The sequence below is a fragment of the Capricornis sumatraensis genome, chromosome 1 (assembly GCF_032405125.1).
Source record: "Capricornis sumatraensis isolate serow.1 chromosome 1, serow.2, whole genome shotgun sequence".
Classification (NCBI taxonomy): domain Eukaryota; kingdom Metazoa; phylum Chordata; class Mammalia; order Artiodactyla; family Bovidae; genus Capricornis; species Capricornis sumatraensis.
The window spans coordinates 69,984,291-70,003,985 of record NC_091069.1 but is presented as its reverse complement, the minus strand read 5'-3'; the positions used below and the strand labels follow the sequence as shown (position 1 = coordinate 70,003,985).

Here is a 19,695-nt window from a genome sequence, read left to right as displayed (position 1 = left end):
ATGAAAGCTAGCTGAACTGTCACAGAACAACTGCAAACAATAATTCTTCCTGTCTGGAAGTGGAAGAACAGCTTACCCTTCCCCAAATCCCTCCCCTCCCAAATAAAAACAAACATAAAAGGTATAAAAGCCAAGCCACTAACAGATCTTTTTTTTTCCCCTCAAGGTAACAAGTGTTTCACAACAGACAACTGACCTATTCCTTTGTCTGTTATCCTGTTCAATCCTGGGCACTGGCAATAGCTATAAACACAAATCAAAGGCTGGCTCTTGCTCTACCATGTGAGACAGTTTGCCAAGTAAAGAGAACCTTACATACCGCTAGGTTTAAAACGAACTTGGAGCCTAAGAGCTACTTCCATGTCTGACACACAAATTTTTAAAAATCAATGAAAACAGTCAGAAGGTGAAATAAGGAGAAAACAGGGTTACTCACCGTGGAGTAGTAACTGTTTCCTTTTTCTGTGTGCAGCTCCCCCAGCAGAGCTGGGTAGTTTCCTGGAGGTGCCAAGAGAGGTTAGCTAGCCCTGCCCCTCAGCGCATAACAACACATCCTTTCACATATTCATGAAATGGTCTCAACTCTTAGACCTTAAATATGAATTTTTTTTTTCCAGTGAAAAGTTAGTAAAAGCTGAGATCCTAAGAATGATTTAACTAAGAATGACTTAACAGATCTATCAGAGGAAAGGGGGCACAAAGTAAAGAAGAAATATTTGAGATGAAAAATGATGACTCCTCTACCTTGAGTAACCCTGTTTTTATAGATGTTAGTTTTTTGCATCCTGCGATAGCTGGTTAGACCTAAAAGAGTCTAAAGAATGGACTGCAAAAGGAGACATTAATGACGATTTGAGGATTAAAGGCAAGTGTCCAAAATTCCTATATGACCCTGAAAAGACATAATCCAATTTCCACACCTTTAAAGGCAGAACTATGAGTATAAATTATATCACAGATATTTCTATGACATCATTAACTAAAGGTTCCAAGAGCAAAATAGAGGTCACATTTTAAGATTAATTCAGTAACCTTGGTATCTGACAAAACTGTTAAAATTTCAAACTGAACTAAAATAATTTACTCTTTATTACCCTCAAAGGCCCTTATTTCATCCATCCTTTGAAACAGTAAAATTTATAGTATGTACAAGATACTTAGTAGCCTTATAATGCGAAAGGCCAAAAAGTACAATGTAGATACCATTAGGTATGTAATTAATACTTAGGACAATCAACTCATCTCATCTAAGCTTTTTATTTTTTCAATCTCTATAATTATATAGCACAGAAAATTGTTTTTCACATGTGGTAGCTATTTCCCTCAACAATGGGGTTTTGAGACCATCCCATATCCTCTATCAGGAACTAAGAGTTCCTTACAGGAAAATTCAGAACTGAACTAAATTTGTGGTTTTTTATTGCTGCAATTTGCCAGAAGGCTAATACTACTAATATATGTGCAAGACAAACTTAATAATAAGTGATCTGACAAAAAATACTTAAAGCATCTAGAATATTTTACCTAACTGAGATTTATGCAAGAAAAAATGTAAGGTTAATTTTTTTTAAAAAAAGAACTGAGCTGCTAGATGCTTCCAAAAATTGGTCTGGTATTTCAGAAAATGCATAATGTCCTACAATACCACAGCCAATTACCACAGTCACTCTTGACATTAACAGGAGTGACTTCCTCAGACATCTTAGGCATTACAGTAAAGCACTGGTCACCGTTACGTGCTTCCTTTTCTCCCCAACTAGGTACATTTTATTCTATCTCCTCTGGAGTAACTCATGTCCAAAATAAAGAGTTCTTTTCGTCTCCTAGTTTCCGGTTGACCTGCTACTGGTCATCTCCAAGAATTATGCTGCAGATCTTCGTTCTTCGCACTAGGCAGTATGATTTAGTATTACACAACAATGAATGGCACCATCAACTGACATTATTTGATTAGTTCTTTCAAATCAATTTACACTGAAGAGATTTTAATAATTATTGACCATATTAGGATAAGCATTTTAGAAATTTAAAAGGCCAACTTTGTTTTATTATACTTTGGTGAAAACTATCTTACTATCTGCAAAAAAAAAGGTGAAATGTTATATAAAGTCAATGTAAAAACTCACACATTGCCAAAATAAATTAAAATTTCAGACGAAGGTGATCCCAGTTAGAAGTTGGTTTAAAAAAAAAAAAGAATTCTGTTTCAAACTAATTCAAGCCCAGGGAAGACTTTACAAACTCTCTTTTCTTACAATTCAAAGGCAAAGAAATGCTCATTCATCTCTGACTGTCCTTTGTATAATCATGAGCCTGAGTGGGTATGTAACTACAAAGAACCCTAAATATGTGTATCGTTCAAGGATTAAAATGACTGAAGTTTTCCTTGTTTTATATTTTATTTCATTACTATGTGCTATTAAATATACAAGAAAACATTTTATATTTATAATCATATTTATATTAACATAATTTTGTATTACTTCATTACATTATGTTAAAATTTTACTCTAAGTGAAAATTCTAAAACACAACACATTGAACATATATTTATTTGTTCACGGTTGTGTTGGGTCTTAGTTATGGCACAAGAGCTCTTGGGTGCGGTGAAGGCTCTCTAGGTGAGAGACATGGGTTCTGCAGCTCCACGGCATGCGGGATCTCGGGTCCCCAGCCTGGGATGGATCCCACGCCCCCTTAATTGGAGGGCAGATTCTTAACCCCTGGATCATCTGGGAAGTCCCTAAACTTTTAAATCTAAAATATCTTTCCTGGAAAAAAAACCTATAAAGGGATATTCATGTCAATTTTATAGCTTATAATGTATAGTAAAGGGGGTCTTAATACACTTTTTATAATTAGGCACTGTTTTCCTTATTGAAAATGCATTTCACTACATACAAATCTAACTAGCTTTGTAATAACCAAATATATGGAACTTTCGTCCTGACGCAGACTTTGCTTCAGTTTACTAACACAGAGCACTTGGCTCTATGCTGATATGAACTTCAACCTAAATCTCTAAGCCTTTTGAGCTGACCCTTCAGCAATGTATCCTATTCATCATTCAATACTAAAGAGTCCTCTAATTACATACACAAAAGGTACATGCCTTTGTTCTCTGACAAAACTACTGAATTAAAGGACCACCCTTCTCAACATGTTTAAGCAGAACTAAGTTTACTGATATAATCAACTGATGTGTGAAGCAGCTTTTTGGTACACCTTAGCCTGAAGTTATGTTCTCACTATATTATATATTATTAAAGAGCATCAGGAAAATCAAAACCATTTCTGTAGGTCTCTCACTTTAAAACAGTGTTTAAATAAAATCTCTTGAAAAAATGAATTTTGGTAAAGTTGCTCTTATATCAACTATAAAGCTTGATGAAAAACAGAAGTTCTTTAAAAGAATTCAGTAAATTTCTAGACAAACTTAAAATTGATTTCCTTACCTGAAATGACCCTACTTCTCCCTCTTAAATCTAATGAGTAATCTAAAAAGTTCAGTACTTAGAAACAGTTTTTAGATAAGTGAAATAAGTGGGAATTATGAATAAAGTATGACTCCAAATGACTAATTATGTAGGAAACGGAAAGACAAGCAAGCCATTTTAAAACCACTCCTTGAAGCTTAAGATTCTTGTTGCAAAATCAACAAATAATTCTCCCATTGTGTTCTTCTCAGAGGGCAAGGGTTCCTTCCTTATTTTTGTGTGATTCTCAGTAACTTTCTCAGAAATGAGATACTGGAGTTCAGAGAAAATGATCTAAGATGGGATGTTGAGACTAGCATCTACTACTTGGTAAGTGACCTACGAGTTGGATATTGCTGCTTTCATTTTAATTTTTTCAACTTAAATGGTAGTACTGACAATGGACTAAATCAAGGCATTCATTCAAAATAATACTCTGAAAAGCACTTAAATTAATAAAAGCAACTTGGTGGGTCTCAAAGGTTCAACATCAATGAAAAACAGAGAACAAATTTTTATTAAAAATAAACTACCCCAGGTTTTTTGCTACAAAATCCTTACCAGTGATAGACCAAAAAAAAGAGTGCTTTTCTTTCTTTTTAAAAAGAATTTATCTCAATTAACTCAGTAACCTAACAGACTTAATAGCTCTAAGTTGATATTTTACAACTGATTATCACTAGAAGTTACTCGATCCTAGTACCATATGCAAAATCTGAATAAAGCCCTAAAGTTTATAGACCTAAACTGTGCCTCAGTTATTTTTAGCCTAGCATTGACAAAAAGGTTAAAGTTATACAGAAACAAACCAATAACAGAACCAGTGACTCATTATGTGACTAAGTCTTAAAATATATGCCAAATGCCAAGATAGCAAAATATATAAAATAGTTCTCTTTACTTACAAGTTAGTAACCGGCTCTCCTTTCAATGGAGGTAGGAGGTTTCCTGAGCCAATTAAACAGTTGTGGACTATAGTCAGACTCTGCAGAACATCATCTCTAGAAGAAATAAAAACCATTTTCATATTTGAGAAGACTCCAAATCTGTATTTAACAAAAAGCCTTGCAGAGTCTAAGGTGAAGTACAAGAACTTTATCAAGTGGGAATATACAAAATTAAGCCATAGAAGTGATGAACATTTTCAGTTTACTCACTTAATAGTACAAGGTAATTAAACAGATATTTACTGATAATATCAGACCTACTTACATTTAAATAATCTAAATAATCACAAGTAACAACAACTGATTGCCCTTTGTGAAGCAATTCTGAATATACTTCCCTCTTTATCCAAAGATCACAACCACTAACAAAAGGGAAAACTATTTATAGAAGACTCCCTACTACTGTCTATCTTTTAGAACGGATGAAGTAGGGCATGGCAAGCCACTCCAATATTCCTGCCTGAAGAATCCCCACGGTCAGAGAAGCATGGAGGGCTGCAGTCCATGGGGCTGCACAGAGTTAGACACGACTGAAGTGACTTAACACAGGGACCTCTCTGGCAGTCCAGTGGTTAGGACATGGCACTTTCACTGCTGAGGGCTCAGGTTCAATTCCTGGTCAGGGAACTAAGCTCCCACAAGCCATACAGCATGGCCAAAATTTTAAAACAGACTAGGTAAACATTTACTTCAAAAAGCAGTTCAGAGTAACATACAGCTGATATAAAGGGCTTCCTCTTCCAACCCCATTCCTAGTGGATTTGCTTATTCAAAATTTCCTGTTATTTGATACATACTAATTTTCTTACTACATATAAAGTCGTCTCAAATAACTGTTTGCTGTTAAAGCTCTTTGGGACAGGAAAAAAAAAAAATCTTAGAGGTATTTCTCTAGGTAATAGTAATACCAAAATATGAATTACTAAAAAGAAATGAGCCAGTAAAAGCTTCAGTGAATCTAGAAAAACAGGCATATTTATACACACTTCCCAAAATATGCACAAGTGAAAATGCTAAGCAGAAGGCACTAAAAGCAAACCAGAAAAAACTCCGAGTTTTCCTATTTCAGATGTTCAATTACGAGAAACTTTCTGTTGCTAAACTATAAACCATTTTAAATGATTTTCTAATCACATTTATGGGAGGCATCCAAAACACACCTTGTGGGACCTTGAAAATGAATACATCTGATATGCCACAGAGAGAGGGAGAGGTGTGAAAAGAACGTTTTAGTCCACAACTATACATCACTCACTGGTTATAAAAGAAAACTAACCTAGACATTTCGAGTTCTCCATCCCCACAACGCTGGAGTTTGCTGAGCTCAGGCTGAAGGAAAGAGTCCAACAGATAGAAGGCGAAAGCCACCTCTTCAGAAGAAGGAACATGCCACTGGATCCCCAAATTCCACAAGTCCCCTGGTTTACCCCAGTCCTACAAGACAGCATTTAACCAGCAATTTGAGAAGCTGAGGTGGGGGGAGGGGGGAACATACACACGTAATTTAAAAGGCTTAAAAGAAAATGCATAAGTGAACCAAACCTAAGGCAACAAATGCACACCAAAAAAACATCAGACATCACATGATTCCTTCATTATCATTCCCAAAAAAGGTCTCCCTGAAGAGCCACTCAAATGTGAGTTTACTGAAACAGTAACAGTAAGTTTATGTGAGGCTATTATTGCACTCTGCCCTCAAGTTACATCACACTTTTCAAGTTTAAAACATTTTAATAATAGATTTAGCAATCTAACTTATAAGAAATTTTTTTTAAAAAAGCAACACTTTTGTACACAACAGGGGAAAACCCCACACTTTGAATCCCTTAGAAAAATAACCCAATATATCCTGGAATCCTAGATTATTGAAAATGCTTGCCTTGATAGGAAAGTATTCAGAAGGAGGCTTGTCAAAGCCGCCTGGCACACTGCAGTACTCGGTAGGGTAGATAAGTGTAGTAGAACGAAGAAGATGATGCAAAAGGTTACAAGACAGAGTGTAACCCTGCTTACAGGTTAAATGTAGGGTTCTTTGGAGAATCTTTACAAGCTGCTCCCTATAAAGAAGCAACTTCTTCCCATCCACTCGAGTAATCTAGGAAGAAAACATTTGAAGATACTTTGTTTAGAAGATCAGGAATCAATAGTTAAAGTCTATGTTTGGCTACTAAAGTTGTCTAAAATAGTGACAATGTTTCTTAAAATGGATTTAATTAATTTTAAGACTGTTATTTAAATTATATTCTAACAATGACTCTTAACATCAAAAACACATTTTCTGTGTTTAGGCTCTTAAGTGCAGTAGTAACATCCTTTTCAAGAGTGTACCCCCTGAAGAGACAAAACTTAATTGGATTTCTCTGTTCTTTGGTTCCTGAACTAAACTGTACAGGAAACTGAAGTTTGATTGATGGCCAAATTTAAAATATGGGGAAGGGGAAGATGCTACATCTGATAAACTTGTCAATTAATGAGCTATCCACATTAGAATTAAAAACATTAGGCATGAAGTAGTCAACCATTATCATACTCCTTTCAAAACAAGAAAATGGGATTATCTGCTTTTTTGTAGTCAGATCCAAATCTTTCTAACTTAACATGTTTGGAAGTCAATTTTTCAAAAACAGAGAATACATCCTCAGAGCAACTCAACATTTTCACAGAAATATTTTCTTATTCCACAGATTTATAATACCTCAGACAAAAGTTGAAGATTCCATAGTAACTCCTTATCTAGCTCTTCTTCATTTAATACATCATCATCTAAAAACAGCAAAATAGTATCAGTGGGGGAAAAAACATCCAATGAAATCCATCATTTAAAAATATTTATATTTAATACTTCTAATAGCTGAGAAAAGTCTGTTTTAGGAAGCTTTTCATTCTTTCGTCATTAAGCTAGGCTTGCTCCAGCAGAGGTGGAAACTCAATTTTCAAAAGATAAACACACCAACCAGGACTCCTGCCCCTTCACATCTCACAAAATACCTTTTATTTTTATGGCCACCTCTGAATGGTTCTTGTATGTATAAAAACATTAATTTAATAGGGTAAAATTTCTAAGCTACCTGTCAATCTGGATGATAACCTTGTTTTAAGCAATTTCACCCCAAACTGCAAAATTAAAACACTGCACAGCTTAGAGAATCTGTTTTCATCAGCAGAGTTGTAGAAACCAAGAAAAACTTCCAAAATCATAAATATAGATAATAACCTCAAGACTTACTCATTGTAAGCTGAGTTATAACACTGCAGCAGTGGGGAACAAATAGCTTCAAAGATTCCTCTGGGCAGCACTGAAAACATATTTGTTTGTATAAGTTTTTTTTGAGAGGCACAAATATTTAACAGTCACAAGTACACACTGGCACTATTTTCAGAGGCAAATAAGGGCAGCTATGAAAGAAATATGTGTATTTTAAGAATGACAAGCATGTCTAAAATAATTAACCACATAAAACTGTTGGCTACTGATTCATTACTTCATCGGTCCAAAAAACCCCAACTCACCTTGACTGCAGCACGGCACATGTCTGCCACCATGCGTCCTGCGACTCTTGTTTCAAATATATGTGAAACAGAAAAATTAAAAACCTTCTGAAGGGCCACCTATTAAAAGATAACATAACAACGGAAATGTCTAACTAGCATTTTTTTAAAACTGGAACATCTTTTTAAACATGAAAGAAAATGTTACTCAGACTATACTAAAAAATAATCAAGTAGAAAAAATTTAACCACCTGAATATATAAAGATTTGTTTAATAATATTACGTTCAGATCTATGAACAGCCTTTGCACAAGACCCTAATGTGACCAGAACACTTGAGGCCCAAGATTTTATTTGCTATAGAAATGCTGAACACAAAACTAAAGCTGCTGGAAACAAATGCAATTTAATTATCTTGTTGGTCAATTTAAAACAGAGGGAATATTAGGGAGTATCTAATATTTAGTTTGTTATTCAGACAACTACAAACTATTTCTCTCTCCTCTAAATGATATGAAGCATTCTACTTAATTTTACAATTAGATAATTTTAATTACTGAATGAAGGAATTAGCTCTAGACATGGATTGACAAGGCTGAAAATTATAAACAACTCCTTTCAGAAGATTCTGGTTAAATAAGAGATTATTTACATTAACTTCTTTATACTAACATAATCTTAGTAAATATCTCATGCAGCTGTAAGGCAGTTTAGCTTTTAACAAAGACAAACACTGCATAATGATAATCTCAGATGGAGAAAGAAGAAACAGAAATGGAAACAAAGTAAAGGAATAAAAATATATAAAGTTTCTTCACAGTCAATTCTTGTTATATGTAGTAGTTATGCTCTACAAAATTGCTGTGGGCATTGAATTAGCAAATATTGAACCAAAGTTCTTAGGGGAAACGCAGGATTAAGTTCCCATAAGCCTCTCATTACATTTTCATCAACTGATGAATATAAAATTTTGTTTCTGTTTGAAGATACCTTTTTTAACATATATTTATTATTATTATTTTGGCCATACCACACAGCATGTGGGATCTTAGTTGCCCACTGGGGACTGAACCCATGCTCCATGCAGTGGAAGCATGGAGTCATAACTATTCGACTGCCAGGAATTCCTCATCTTTTTCAAATTTTAATATGGAAAGGAAGGAGAAGCTGGTATGATATGCACACAAGTAACCTGAAGTTCAATTTTTAAAACGTCAAATAAAAATACAAGTTGGAATGTAGCTCTTTGCAGCAATGCACTCTTACCATAAATATTTCTTTGGAACATTGTGTGAGGATTGTACTAAACGTAGAAGACAGACCTAATTCGACCAAACTCTCCAAGTGAGTCATTTTCTCCGTCTCTGTCTCTTCTCTTGTTTGCTCCAACGTGCTACTTTCTATGAGTCCAAAGCATCTAAATAACCCAAAGAAAATACAATTTTAGCAACTAAAAACTGGCTTAACTTTTTTGGTTGACTTGATTAGATAAATCTTTATTGTCAAGATAATGCAAATGATAGGTATTTCATTTGTATATGGCTCACAAATCAATTGTCCCTTTGTAACCTCAGAAGAAGCACCACCCTTGCATAGTAATTAAGTACAGGCTGCAATGCAGAGTAAGGCTAAAGTTTGCTGAGACAGGACATTGTTATTTTTTAGTATCTATCAGACATTAAATAGTTCTGAGGTACTTGCTTACCTGTCCATAAACTGTAAGACGAAATCCTCAAATTCAGCTGTGGCAGAACAAAGTTCTCGCTCTACCTGTAATATGTCAATGTGCAGAAAATTTTCAAATAGGCTTTCATTTTTTTCCCTGGAATAAAACTCAACTGTAGTCTACAAAATATGTCTAATACTATATTATTACACTGAGCACTGTGAGAAACAGCACCAAATTCCCCTATCAATGTAGAATAACTCATCTACTTCCCAGGAACCAAAATAAGTAGTAATTAACATCTTTTGTAAGGGCCAAAAACAGAAGTTCAGGCAGCTATATTTTAAAAATCAGTTAATGGTTTTCAAACTGCTTGTGCATGTATAAAGGATTATCTCACTAGCTAACCATCTAAATGCCAAAAGGTAATAACATACATGTCACAAAGAAAATAGTTCTGAAAAAAACCGACAGTAATGATTCCAATTTCCTCAACAGATTTATTCCCAACATAAAATGGAAAAACAAAATGCCATCACTTTTTGCTTAACAAAACAAAAAGTTGAAATACACCTTTTCATTTCAGTTGTTTACTGGAATAGCCTATTTTCACCCACCCTCCTTGGTGGGTGCTCTGCAGACTATCCTACCAGTGATGACCTGGCCCTCCATTCATATCATTCTAGTCACAAAACAGTAATTTTAATTTGTCAGCACCTCTGCAAAGCTGCTTTTAAACTTTCAAATATTAGTATTCATATACAGTAGGAATTAGAACTCAGTTGACCAATCTTTTTACAAGCAGAAAGCATCCTTACCTCTGAGAGGTCATTTCTTTCCTGCAGTACGGATGAACAATCTACTAAAGGCACCAGAGTGGAAAATGTTGCTATAAATTGGAATGTGATCTACGGAAAGATGCGAAAGAGCAAACGTTAATTACAGAGTTCTAATTCCAAAATACACATATACTATAAGCTACTATCAAGTACCAAAGGAATTATTCTGAGGGAAATACCACAACAATTTTTCTGAAAGCTTTTTGCTTAGAACTGAACATTTTAAGGTTCCTCACAATTAACTAGCTGATAACTGAGTAATGAAGTTGTACTAAATTTATTTTCATACAGTTATTTATTAGATTTAAGCACAAAGTTCTCTAACCTTTGGTCACTAAGAAGTTACTTGGCTTCCCACCAAAAATGTAATATTAACTAAGTGTAGATAGAAAATGCTGATGGAGAAGCCGGAGACCAGGGAAGAGGGAAGATGAACAAATATGTAAGTCAGGTTTGTATATTAAGGGAATCTAGCATTTCACACCCAGTAATTTTTATCATGCTCCTTGTGACCAGTGCAAAGAGAAGTACAAATAATCATATGCTATCCTTTTTAATGGATCTGCTTACACAGAATAGGAAATCTATAATAAGCTTTAAAACACTGTATGATCATAAATGCATTCAGTTATGGGAAATGACTTAACCTAATGAAGACCTGATACAGATCAACTAAGTGTTCATGGGTATAAACTTGGGCATCTACAGGTATAATTCTGCTGCCATTAAGAAATTTTACACTTTACTGTGTTCTAAAGAATATATGAAGAAAAAGTAACAGGACATCCACTTACACAATTAAAACTGACATAGAGAAGAGAATTACAAATATGCTCACCATGCATTTACTAAAGTCATTCGGATCCACCCCAGGTAATGCTCTCATCAACAGAGGTAGCATGTGTGTCGGACCTTCAGGAAACCACTTGCCCCCTGATACCAAACTGCGGGCTACTCCAATGACACAACTTAAAGTAGCTGTGAGCTGGTGAGGTTCTGTTAGAGTCTCTAGTGCAGGATATGTTCTGCAGTTTGAAAACAGAATTTTAAAAATTTTCCATGACAGAGAAACATATGGAACACATTAAACAATTGACTAAATTCATAAACTGCATTTTGGATTAAAGGTTTGTCCGCTAGCAGAGTATTCTGAGTGAACATTTGCTTTCAAGGTTAACAGGATCACAGAAATAAAGGAAGTGTACATGTTTCCCCAATTCCCTGACATCTCACCACAGTTCCTCATGCCAATTCCACAGTGTAAATAATATTAGCTGGTAGATTTCTGTATTCTTTCAGCATCTTAATCCATTCCCACATTCCTACAGGACTGCATCTAATCTAATCATCAGTGATTATTAGAAATCAGCAATAACACAACTATTCCACTCTTCTCTTTTAATGGAAAAAAACAATCTTACTAAAATGTTCAAGTGTTTCCTATTTTATACTTTAAAAAAAGGACTGTGTTCTAAAGTTGGAAATCAGCTCTCAAAAACGTAAGAGAATATTCTTAACAGTAGAGTGAGTAAAACAGGGGGAATAAGACATGCAATCTTTGATCACTAAGTCGGTATTTAAGAACGAAGAACACCCACTCTATGGTTCAGTGATTTCACTTTTGAGACTCTCTCCTACAGGGGAAAAGAGTCCGAAATGCACTCAGTGTAAGTTCTTCTTAACAGAAAAGGTAAATAAACAATAAGGAAATTTCTAAATAAAGTAGGAAAAAAGGAGGATTTCTAACTAGAATTAAAAACTATAACCAAACCTATGTTTATTTTAAAAGATGAATAAAACAAGCCAAAAATGCTTTGGCAGAGCATGTCTTCAGGAGATGTAAAATCAAGTGTCTAAAATTTTTTACTTTTTAAAAGACTCTAACTTGGAGATTCCCTAGCAGTCCAGTGGTTAGGACTCGATGTTTTCATTGCCTTGGCGGCCCAGATTCAATCTTTGGTCAGGAAACTAAGATCCCACAAAGCATGAGGTGTGGTTTAAAAAAAAAAAAAAAAAAAAAAGGTTTCTGTTTTTCTAAAAGAGAAAAAAAAATCTACAAAAAAAGCTAGCCAAGCCACTTCTAAACAGGACAAAATTAAAACTGAGTCTCAAAAAGTATCACTGTATTGTCGATTTTATCAATTTAGCATCTTGGTTGAGATTAAATTTGTCCAAAAATCAACTACTAAAGAAAAACGTGACAGATAATCGTATTTGTATTTATAAGCTTTGTTCCTTCAACTAAAAATTAATCTCACCAGTCATAATTCACCACCTGGAAAACAATGAAATAAGGCAAAACAAAGGGAAGATAAAGGAATACCAAAACACCTCAGTTCAAAATTTTAATTCTGCAAACAACTGAAGTTGTCTCTTGAGGCGAGTCTCTCCTCTCCAAAGAAAATCAAGAGACCCGCCACTGACCAAGAGCTCCTGCTGCCACGTGGAGGCCAAGCGGCAATGAAGAGTGAAGGCTGAAGACAGGGCAGAAACTGCCTACCTCTCACACTCCATTTCCTAATTAAGTTGGACACGCTGGAAGTTACCATGCCCTAAGACATGGACACAAAAAGACAGGGGAGGTTGGAATAGTGACGCCCAACTTAAATATTTATGGCAAAGAACACAGGGCAAGATAGCACAAGCAACTCCAATTACAAATAATGGAGATTTGGTAGGATACCCTTCGCCAAGCAAATGTCACCAATTTTCCTCTCTCAACAGTGAGTCAGAAAACAGGCTGTCATCTGCATGCTGCCAGTAAGGACCCTGGACAAATCGGAGTTTTAGGAAACTCAAGCCCTTAAATCCCTCTGGGCTCCAAAATCTAACATTCTTCCGCTTTTAACGAAGCCATTTAGAGAAGAATCTTAAACCTGAAGTTCAGGCAGCAAAGAATGAATAAAAGAAAGCGTAAGCCATCTGCTCATGCACACTCAAGACCACTGAGAGTGGCTATCTCCTGTGAAGCACACCAAGCTTGTATTACGACAGCGACGAGGCAAATGCAGACCTGTTTTTGTTACTATTCCAGCATACAAAACAAAATGAATACAATAAAATTAACATAGTAGAAATAATTCACACAAGGTTATACATATAATACATGAAAATAATAAAGCTAAACTAATTTTCTTCTCTATCACTGACCCTAAGAAGCAGACATCCAGAATTATTGTCACTGCCATGTTCTCAATATTTAGTGACACTCACATTTCGTGAAACAAAACAGCCAGAGGTTTATTTATAAGCAAAAACTTCAATAACTAAAATGAGCACATAAGTCAAAATATTTTACTTTATTCATTTCATGTCAATTTTCTTTTTCTCGTCAATAAATCTTTATCAAGTTACCAATCTTTAGGTTTAAATATCTTGTTTCCCGTCTAGGAACAGGAATAAGTACCAAGATAGCAAAACAAGCCACAGAAAAGAAAAGAAAGCCAAGCAGAAGAGTAGAAGAGATAGATAACCAGAGTAACAGTGAACACAGCTGAGGCTTCAATGAAGCATGTGAACCTACACTTACCTTTCAAGTACAGGGGGTATTACTAACTCCGGTCTCATGAGTGCAAGGTTCTGCAGAGCCTGGGCTGCTTCTAAACTACCAGTTTTGCTAAACATAGCCAAGAGGACAGGCTGAATAATGCACTGTACAAAGTCTGTAACATCTTGATCTGTAAGCTTATGGCTATCAGGCACGGGAGTTAACCAAGAAGGTTTCTTGTATCTTTCACGATGTAATCTTCTAACAACGCTGTTTGGCAACCGCTGAAGTAGTTTCATTAACTTGTTCTGAGGAGACAGAAGCAGAAGGTCCTAGGTAGGTTGTCGTTCTCACAGAGGTACTCACAGTTCCTCTACTGTCCCAAGTAGAAATTTTTCAAATAACAGCTTGTATAATAATTTTAAAATACAATCTATCTTTTCATTTTTTAAATTTTATTGAAGTATAGTTGATTTATAATGCTGTTAATTTCTGCTGTACAGCCAAGTGACTCAGTTATACACATATATTCATTTTCATATTCTTTTCCTTTACGGTTTATCACAGGACATTAAATATAGTCACCTGTGCTACACTAGGACCTTGTTGTTTAACAATTTGTATAACCTTTTTTTTTTTTTTCAGTTTGTATAATCTTATTACAAAGAACTTGTATGGTCTAACTAGTTAGAATATAATACTCTTACCAATTAATCATCGATAATAATAAACACTTTCAAATTTCAGTTTTAATTTCTAGCATTACATGAGTCTTTCAAAAGCCATAACCCAGCAACTTAAAAAAAAGCACACACAAAATAAAACTGAAAAGATGATTCTATCATTTTCTGGCATTTTGTCACCAGTTACTGGTACTTTTGTCACCAGTTATTAGTATTTATTTCTATATGTTCTAAAAACACGGCACCTTAATGTAAACATAATCATGCTCACACAGGGAAAGCTTAAACTATAGAAAATGTACACAATAGGCAATAGTCACATGTGACTATATCTTAAAATAAAATTCCATACCGTAAGAGTAAAATATGAACATTACTCACCAGCCACCGGCCATTATTTGAAGGATGGTAGAAAGACGTGATGCTGTTAAACAAACCAGCCAAGTGCTTTTGCACCAGCTTACTTGGTCCACCCTGTTCAGATAAAAGAGCAGAAACCACGTAATTCTGTAAAATTGAAAGGGTGAACAGGCCCAGGCCTATATACAAATCACTAATGTGGCTCACATTCATCCCACTGGCAAAAACCAGTTCCACCTCTGAATAAAAGTCAGAAACAATCCCCAGATGAATTTCATATAAATCAAGACAGTCTACTAAAAATAAGGGCAACTTATTGAAACTGAATCATAAAATGGAAAAGATATGTTTCAATTCAGAGTTAATAGTATCTTTTACTGTTTGCAGGTAAATAACTTTTGCCGCTAAGGTAGTCATCTTAAAATAACCAAGTATACCACATTAAGCATAAAAAGCATTCCTTAAATGACTGAAGAACTCAAGAATTCCTCATTGCAGGAAATATAGATTTACATAAATGCATTCACATATTTATTAGTATTTCTAAATGTTTCAAGTGATTAAACTTGTTATATTTGACCATATTTTGACTCAAAAGAAAAAGATTTTTTTTTTCTTAATCTATTACCAAAACAAACACAGAAAACAACCAATCAGACAGCAATATAACTAGGGTTGCAGGGGGAGGGGGAAAGGAGGAAAAGGCTAACCTCACTTTACCAAGTTGAACAACCTTGGGAATTTAGGACTAAAATATAATATAAAGGCCTTGAAACTGTCTGTTTCAAGATGATCTTTTTCAAGAAACAGCACAGATTCATAATGTATGCAAATAGCAAGTCACTGTGTCACATACTGAAAACTAACATAGTATTATACACCAACTATTATTTCAATTAAAAAAAGAATCAGCACAGACCTAAAGTAGACTATCCAGTAACACCAGGAGCACGTCTTCCTGCTGAAACGGAAGTCACATTTCCCCACAGTCACATTTCCCAACTTAGATCAAACTATTGAGACCAGAATTCCATAACAAAATACCAAAAAAAATTTTCAAACTTCTAACATTGTTGACTGTTAATTATATTAAATATTCATATTTAACACAAAATGAAGCTGCCAATACAAACAAATGTGTGAGCAACAGCAACTAAAATGAGCCTGATACCAATCACTATCTGATCCTGTTTTCCCTAAAGCCCAAGTTCCAACTCACTGCTTAAAAAAGATGATAAATATTCAAATGTTTTTGCTCTTACTGAATATCAGAAAGAAAACAGGATTTCCCCTCTGTTTAATAATAAAATAACAACCAAAAAAGAAAAGCTTGAAAGTTTCTTTTCATCTTACAATGAAATTTACTATCTAAACTTCTGAGTTTCTCTGCTGGCTCTGTGGTAAAGAATCTGCCTGCCAATGCAGAAAAGACAGGTTCGATCCCAGATCTGGGAAGACCCCACATGATCTGGAGCACCTAAGCCCATGTGCCACAACTAATTAGCCTGTGCTCTAAAGTCCAGAGCCACAGTTACGGAGGCCCATGTGCCCTAAAATCTATGCCCCACAACAAGAGAAGCCACCAAGGGAGAAGCCCGCACACTGCAGCTGGATAGTAGCCCCCAGAGCTATGAGAACCCAGCACGCGCAAAAACAAATGTTAAATAGTTTAAGAGCTAAACTTCTCACAACCATTCTGTCATGTTTTATGTGAACACTGACAATCAATGCATTAATACTGAGCATACACCAAACTCTGCTTTCAAATCTCACTTTACCAATTTGACTTGGGAAAGTCCTTTTACCCATGACTCTGGTTCTCAGTCTGCAAAACTGTTACAGACATTCTGAACCTCTAGAAACTCTGTCCGCCTAGAGTATAACTGACCTACAACTCTGTTAGTTCCAGTACATAACACAGTGATTTGGTATTTCTATACATTATGAAACGATCATTATAATCAAAACTCTGAACTTCTGACCCTTACTTTAAAGGTCCATTATTTAAGGAGATTTATAAATGGTACATTATGACTACATTCTGAGTCTGAGAAACATAAGTTTACTGCATCAGAAAATATCCAAGAATCAAATGACCAACTAAGCCACTAATTTAGACTTATGCAATTATGGAGAATTTCTGTATGGTTAACCCAAAATTTACAGGAACTATATAAAACAAACATAATGTACTACAAACCATCATGGCAGTGATCCATACTACAGCATGTCCTATATCATAAGCATTTGTTAAAAATCTTGGAACTAACACTTGACTGCTTCCTACTGGGAGGTTCAAGCTTCTCAGAATTCTTGTAAATACCTTTACAAAGAAACAAAGAATTAAGGATAACTATTGACAAATAGCAAGTAATTCGTTCATTAAATAACCTACGTGTTATATATTGGTGTTATGGTATATATTTTCATTTGATTAGTTTTTATGACATAGTTTGGTAATTTGCTTTATTCCTTAGGAATTCATATAAATAACTGTATGCCTTTTTAAAATGACACTCTGAGGTCACAGGCATGCAGTTATGAAGCACTCAATACTCAGGTACCCCAAAACAGGCCAGTGGCACACAGTTAAGCATAAAAAGGCAAACAGTAGGTAACTGTAGTTCAATGTGAAATATTTTGACTACATTCTGCCTCGCTAAATGCACACAAAATTATTCTTCCTATGTTTTCATTCCAAGCCAAGCATGCACAAAAATATTTTCTAGCTGATTTCTCTACCTCTTTAAATTCTAAGGCTTGACTTTCCCCTAAGAATCTGCATTTTAATCAGTCATGTAAGATCTTAATACAATTGGATTTATATTTAAAACATAATTAAATATGTCAAATATGGGGGCTAAAGGAGGGAGAAATTTACTTCTCCATCTTAGTTTCTACTGGCTGGCAACAGAGGGAGGCAGCACAAGCAAAGGCAATCAGAGCATTTGCCCCTGCTGCTCCCCAGCCCTGCTCTAGTGCCCGTGGGCATCAGAACCAACCACAGCCCGGCTCCAGGCCTCCTGAAGCGCCGCAGGCGATTCTCCTGCACGGGAACCACCACCTGAGATGCAGCATACCTAGAGACGCTTTCCAGCTTTATTTACTCTTGGAAAGTACACAATGTGATTTTAAAAGTGGGGAATACTCTACAAGAACTAACAATACAGTACAAAAAATTCACTGGAAGGGACCAATGTATGACACCTTGAATAATATTCTTAGGACTTTATAAATTACTCACTCTGAAACTTAAATTCATGCCCTGCCTTGGTAAGACAAAAAAAATCAAACATTTATGATAGCTTGATATGATCTAATTACTTTTTGAAAATAAATGACCCATCCTTATAAATTACTTATGTTTTTACTAACAATCAAAGAATTTGATTGTTTCTGTGCTGCTAGAAATCAGCAACCACACACATTTCTCCTTAAAGATACACAGATGATGTCAGTGCTACTGTATTTGTTCAAATGTTCTTAATTACCTTTGGTACGTATGGATCCCAATCTATGTACCCTATATTATCTGTAGCCAATCGAGCAAAGAGATTTACTAGTTGCTGAAAGTAAACGAAAAAGAAAGACAGTTAAGTAAATACATTTGTTATTTTTAGGGGTCACAGTCACATCCTTTATCCATTTGTTCTTTTCAGAACAATCGTTATTGGCACAACTGAATTTATATTTATATCTCAGTCTTTTCAAATTTCCAAATTTAGGTCCTGATTCTCGTCACCCATACAAAATCAAATGCAGTTGAAATGCTTATTTTTTAAAAAAGGAGATAATAAAGCATCATCCACAGTGCAAAAAACAGATAAAGAAGTTTTTAATCAAATACATGTAGAAAACATCCACCAGGTGTCCAGCACCATACGAATGGGGGGTACAACAGGGCCTTCCTCTTCATGTACTTCACAGTACATGCATATACTTCCAGATAGTGATAAAACCAAAACAAATAAATAAATATAAAGAAATGCCTAGTTCTCTTAGAATACAGCAAATACAATTCTAAAAAACTGATTACAACGTCGCTAATAGCCAATTTTAAGGGGACAACGAAGGATGAGATGGTTGGATGGCATCACCAACTCAATGGACATAAGCTTCAGCAAGCTCAGAGAGTTGGTGATGGGACAGAGAAGCCTGGCATGCTGCAGTCCATGGGGTCGCAGAGTCAGACACGACTGAGCGACGGAACTGAAGTTACTTATCAAATGATCTAACAGTTACTTCCAAACTAAAATGTATATAAGAAAAAAATGGGATACTCACCCCCTCCCACTGTGGGAGATTTTGCACTGAAACCCAAAGGCCAATTAATTCATCAAACCAAAGTCTGAAGAAGAAAAATGTTATGAATAGCAAGTGATTTACAGAAAGTGGTTTAAAGCCAAATATCCTTTGTATTTTTTTAAAATCTATTATTCTTACCAAAACTACACAATCTAGAAAAAATAACACTGAAAGTTACAAACTTAATGGAACAAAAGATTACTTTTGTCTGAATATTCCCTTTTCAATTTATTTAAGCTAAAAGGAATAATCTCATCAAATTTCTACTCCATTGCTAAATAACTGTCTATCCCTATCTAACACTGTTAAGCTTCTCCTTCCTCTCCATACCTTTCTCCTTTAATGGTTTCCTTTCACTACCTGTTCCTGCAACTCTCCTTTACTCTCTTTTCTTTAATAGGCCAACTAGTAATTACACCATTAACTAGCACTACAGTAATAG

The 19,695-nt window shown here is 35.2% G+C and overlaps 1 protein-coding gene across 1 annotated transcript in view; it reads right to left on the bottom strand.

The window, feature by feature from the left end:
• PSME4 (proteasome activator subunit 4) overlaps positions 1–19,695 on the bottom strand; it is a 96,107-nt gene that overhangs the window by 39,834 nt on the left and 36,578 nt on the right. Inside the window, exons 6-20 of the mRNA XM_068987673.1 lie at positions 19,233–19,296; positions 18,440–18,514; positions 17,149–17,271; positions 14,970–15,062; positions 13,948–14,213; positions 11,257–11,443; positions 10,398–10,487; positions 9,619–9,683; positions 9,180–9,330; positions 7,934–8,032; positions 7,650–7,719; positions 7,119–7,186; positions 6,303–6,518; positions 5,700–5,857; positions 4,382–4,477 (exon numbers count right to left, since the gene is read on the bottom strand). Of these exons, the coding sequence (XP_068843774.1) occupies positions 4,382–4,477; positions 5,700–5,857; positions 6,303–6,518; positions 7,119–7,186; positions 7,650–7,719; positions 7,934–8,032; positions 9,180–9,330; positions 9,619–9,683; positions 10,398–10,487; positions 11,257–11,443; positions 13,948–14,213; positions 14,970–15,062; positions 17,149–17,271; positions 18,440–18,514; positions 19,233–19,296 (1,821 nt within the window). The remainder of the gene's footprint in view (positions 1–4,381; positions 4,478–5,699; positions 5,858–6,302; positions 6,519–7,118; positions 7,187–7,649; positions 7,720–7,933; positions 8,033–9,179; positions 9,331–9,618; positions 9,684–10,397; positions 10,488–11,256; positions 11,444–13,947; positions 14,214–14,969; positions 15,063–17,148; positions 17,272–18,439; positions 18,515–19,232; positions 19,297–19,695) is intronic.